This window comes from Gavialis gangeticus, unplaced genomic scaffold (assembly GCF_001723915.1).
Source record: "Gavialis gangeticus isolate Ggan-Ray unplaced genomic scaffold, GavGan_comp1, whole genome shotgun sequence".
NCBI lineage: Eukaryota > Metazoa > Chordata > Crocodylia > Gavialidae > Gavialis > Gavialis gangeticus.
The window spans coordinates 20,364,408-20,368,973 of record NW_017729009.1 but is presented as its reverse complement, the minus strand read 5'-3'; the positions used below and the strand labels follow the sequence as shown (position 1 = coordinate 20,368,973).

Genomic DNA, 4,566 nt, shown 5'->3' with positions numbered 1-4,566 from the left:
TTTTTTTTTTTTTTTTAGAGAAATCATGTAGAGCAGGTAAACACGCCAATGTTTTTATGAACAATTAGGTGGCATTAAGGAAGAAGGTCCGTGGCTGATTTTGCTATGACTAATACGCATAAAATAATCCCTGGTTTCAGTAGTAGCTTTCAAATGATCTCTTACGAGTACAGAGAGAAACCCATTTCACATTTTTCTGCCTTATTTAAAACAATAAATAAATAAATAAATAAAAGCATTTGCTTGTTTATCATGCAGCTCAAACCTGTCAGCAATAAAGAAAACTGAGACTGTGGTATGGTTAGAAAGTTGCCTCTTGTTTTTTGATACCGTGGAGTTATGGGGGGACGTGGGTTGAATTTCTAATTTTTTCAATAAATAGTGAAACAGATGTTCAGTGCTTAGGTTAGAACTCGTTTCAACTAAACTGTGCCATCTAGAAACTGTACACCAGTGTACAAAATGTTAATTGATTAGGTTTTGATAAACTTGTGGTTAAAATTCAGGTGTGAGCTTTTTCCAGCTCCACCAGTGTCTCTGAAAGTTACTTAGCTTCTGTCTTCCCCTTGTCCCCAAGAAATAAAAAGAGAGGGGAGGGGGGGCAGAATAATAATACTTTACAAGAATATTGAGGCTTCATTTGTAAATTGCTTTGAAACTTTTGAATAAAAATGTCTGTAGGAGTGAACCAAATATAGCAATGTGTATTTCATTAGGTCCCTTAGAAGTTCACTGAAAACAAATTTGCAAGTGTATTTTTATTCACTAGAACAGGGTTCCAAAGCAATTTTTTTTAAAGAAACACTGCTTACAGGGAGGCTGACAACTTGATTTAAAAAAAAAATACTATTAAAAATACAAGTTTATCCTAGCATTCAATCGTCAGTAACTTAGCCTGAATTCGTGTGCATGTGTGTCTGTTGATGAGAGAACCTCCAAGCTTTTTGAGAGACAGAGACCAAAATAAGCCTCCAAATTGTGGTTGGGTTTTTTTTTAATGTTTATATGTGTAGGAAGGAAGGAAGGGAGTAAGCTTGGGGGTTTTCATAGAAGGATAGACAGAAACATTTATTTTTAAAGCCTGGAGGTTTTCTCATCAACAACATAGTCTAAACAGAATTTTACAAAACAATAATCAAAGTAAAAAGAGTGGAGGGGAGGGTCTTTCCTATCTCTTCCTGGTGTTCGTTTATAAGAGCCTCTCAATCCGGGAAGAGTGGGGTAGGCCTGAGAACAATACCAGATACATTTCTGCCCCACACTCCTCCACTCCATTCAGCAGCGTGCCATTGAAATAAGGCCTCGTAGGAAAGGCTAAGAGAAAAAAGTCCACTGTTCAGAACATGGGGAGTGGAGACCAACTCATGTTCACAACCGCGTTGAATCTGGTCTGCCTCTGTGATCTGATTTGTGCCTAGGAGGTGAGGGGGGGGTGTCATTTTTCCAACCGCCGCAGGCCATTGTTTCCTTTGGTCCCCAGAGAGGTTTAAAGGTGGTGTCCATTTGCTGGATGCTGCTAGATCTTCTATAACATTTGTAGTTGTATGCAGAGATGTCTGAGGGAAGCCAACTACCAGCATATACATTCGTGCATCTGCTCTGCAAGATGAAAAATTGGGGCCACTTCCCCAGGTGTTCACCATACCTCCTGGTCTTACCTACATTTCCGTTGTTCCCCATAATCCATACATGTGTCCCTAAGAAAGGGTGCCCTTTTCACTTCAAATACAAATAGTGGGCATCCCTGTTAACGCTTTTGACAAGTATCCTTTAGTGAAAAGTGCATGTCTAAGTTTTCACCAGAAGAGTGCATGAGTGTTGTCTCATGCACTGCATGGTGACAGGCAGTGCAAGTGGTCATCAACAAAACAGTGACATTACCTACATACAAAGTGCTGGTAAATACAATTTTAAAAAGTGAGCTGGAAAACTAATATTCTACTATTTTTTCATTGTTAATAATTTAGGTGTTACATGCAAGTCTAGTAAGCTTAAAAATATCTCAGTAATTTTTTTCACCTTGCATTGCCACTTTTACAATGTAATGTAAACTGCTCCCTTTATTCAGAATAACTTGGTTTATTAGACAGTAGACACCACTGAAATTAAACTTTGAAAAATTAATATTCTGTCTTTTTCTTCAGTCTGTTTTTTCTTTTTGCATGTGTCACTCTTCCATACCTTCCAAAGCATTTGTTAACATATTTGATAACCTTCTTTCTTAGATGCAGTTTTTTTTTTAATGATGCTGATTGTTCTCTATTCAATAACCAAGGGTTTTTTAATTTAATTAGGAAGCTTCTTGCAGTTTTATTGCCAGAGATTGTAGTAAGCGAACAACAGAATGGGTCTGCATGTTCTCTAACTCTGATGTACATGATGAAGTCTGCGTTTTAAAAATATCTCAGTAGTTTTTTGCCATTCTTTGTCCCCCAATTCAGATACTGGATGGATTCAGTTGTTCAGCTTCATGTTAAAATAATTTGTTTCCTGAAAACGCCAGTGTGCTTCTATTGGGACTTCAGCTTGCTGCAGTACTTTAAGCCTGAATCGCCTCTCCAGACAGTCCATAACAAGGGGGTACTTTCCAGGCTCAAACTTGTTGGCAAATAAATGAGGTGATTCAATGATCCATTGTAAATCCCCCAGTCCATAAATACAAATATTTCTGCTGTAATGTCCTGCAAAAATGAATAATGCATATTGAGAAGAGGGAATAATGGATTGGAGCTTTTTGTTTTCAGGTACTCAGTGGGCTTGTCTGCGCTGTTGGACAAGGCTAGGGAGCACCCTCATGAAAATTCACCCTGCCTGCTCTCTCTTGGTGACTGCTTCATGGTGAAAAAATATCATTGACCACTGCTAGAATGGTGCTAGGCACACCTAATGCCTTTCATGAGCATAGCCAAGTCTGAGAGAATGGGAGTGGCTCTGGGCATGTGCCAGGAAGCGGCTATGTACAGTGTTCGCAGTGTGAACAAATTAGTGGGTCTGTTTCTATGGCAGTGTTTTCTAGTGCTGTCCTGTGCAGTGTAGACAGGCCCTGGGCAGTACTGACAAACGTGGCAGATCCATCTGTGCGCAAGTGCTTGAAATAGAGAGAAAGACTAACACTGCTTCTTTTTGTAAACATGAGCGCTGCACTCTGAGAACAGATTTTAGGGGGAGAAATGTGCACGGACCTCACTGGGGCATGCTGCCTCATGTTGTGCACTTGGCCTGTTAGTGATCTGATCTCCTGTCTGCAGTGTGACCATTCATTTTTCTTGTTTTAGTCTGTGCCCAAGTTCTTCATGCTTCATTTATGGCAATTACAGATCTAATGAAAATCAGTGCTTACGTGTTCAACCAAGGTCAAACTGCCATTTAGACAGCACAGTGTTGCTATATTTTTGCTTATAATACTGGGCCAGGTGTGTTAACTTCGGGAGCATATATGTGTTCTCTTGCTCCACGTATGCGTTTGTCAAAAGGATGTCGAGCAAACCCTGTTCTTTTTATTTGAAGGCTGGATCTGCTATGGTTAGTGTTCTGGATAAAGTCCATTTAATAAATGGGAAATGGGAATGGATGCAAGTAGGCAAAACCTGGTAAACATCAAGCTAGAGTTTCCAAACTTGAAAGCTTGGAATGTAAAATGTTAGGAACTCATTAATTTATAAAATTGGCTAATTTATAAAAGATCATCCTCACTGATGATTAAAAAAAAATGCTTGTGTGTGTATATTAGTGTGTATACATATATGCACATATTTATACACACTGATATTACACATGCACACACGTACACTCAGTTTCTGCAGCATTCTGCCATGTTGAAAGATATTTAGATTTGATATAGGAGAGTAATGTAGTAGGAGAGCTTATCTATTTTATTTGTTACAGTCAAAATAAAATATGCATAACTCCTGAGGCGCATTTCGTGGATAATTATGAAATGTATGTTGTATTCTACAAGAAAAGTTACAGCAAGTACATCAGTCTGAATGCAGAACAAGGTCCTCCTGGAATAATTGCATTACCTTTGCAGCCATTATGATTAACTCCTTCTTGATCTTTCCATTTAATAGCCCGTATATTTCCTTCCCAGCCTGCATTTGGTGTGGCACCTGGAGAATCTGGGGGGAGGAAAAATAATCACGGCTGAAGAGGGCTTTTATTCTGTGTACCCCTTAGGAATGACTTTTCATATCTCTGAAGATACCCTTATAAAGTATTGTCTTGTTAATTGTTTATTTACATGCATTTTGATAACTAGCAGCTTGAAATTAATATCTCTTGATTTTTCTTGATTTATTACTTTGTTAGAAGAAGAGATGTGTATGTTACACCAAAAGAGGTGTAAACTAGGTGACTGCAGCATTGATGCTACACAGTCAGATGCATGACAAATTGGCTAGATCAGGCTTGTCCAACATACAGCCCTCAAGCCGCCTTGCAGCCCTCATAGTCATTTTCTTAGGCCTGAGGTACTGCGACAGGAAACGAAAGTAAACACTGTACTTTCATTTTGGGGGTGGGGGAGTGATGTGATACTGCTTCCTGTGAGGTCTTTGAATATGGCTC

The 4,566-nt window shown here is 39.0% G+C and overlaps 2 protein-coding genes across 3 annotated transcripts in view; one reads left to right on the top strand and one right to left on the bottom strand.

Moving 5' to 3' along the window:
- Positions 1 to 4,566, top strand: part of RTFDC1 (replication termination factor 2 domain containing 1) — a 55,739-nt gene that overhangs the window by 21,729 nt on the left and 29,444 nt on the right. The gene's annotated exons all lie outside the window — the stretch shown is intronic.
- GCNT7 (glucosaminyl (N-acetyl) transferase family member 7) overlaps positions 797 to 4,566 on the bottom strand; it is an 11,863-nt gene continuing 8,093 nt past the window's right edge. For both annotated transcript variants that reach the window (XM_019510205.1, XM_019510206.1), the window contains 2 exons: positions 4,023 to 4,118; positions 797 to 2,681 (listed from right to left, as the gene is read on the bottom strand). In XM_019510205.1, the coding sequence (XP_019365750.1) occupies positions 2,455 to 2,681; positions 4,023 to 4,118 (323 nt within the window). In that variant the 3' untranslated portion in view covers positions 797 to 2,454. The remainder of the gene's footprint in view (positions 2,682 to 4,022; positions 4,119 to 4,566) is intronic.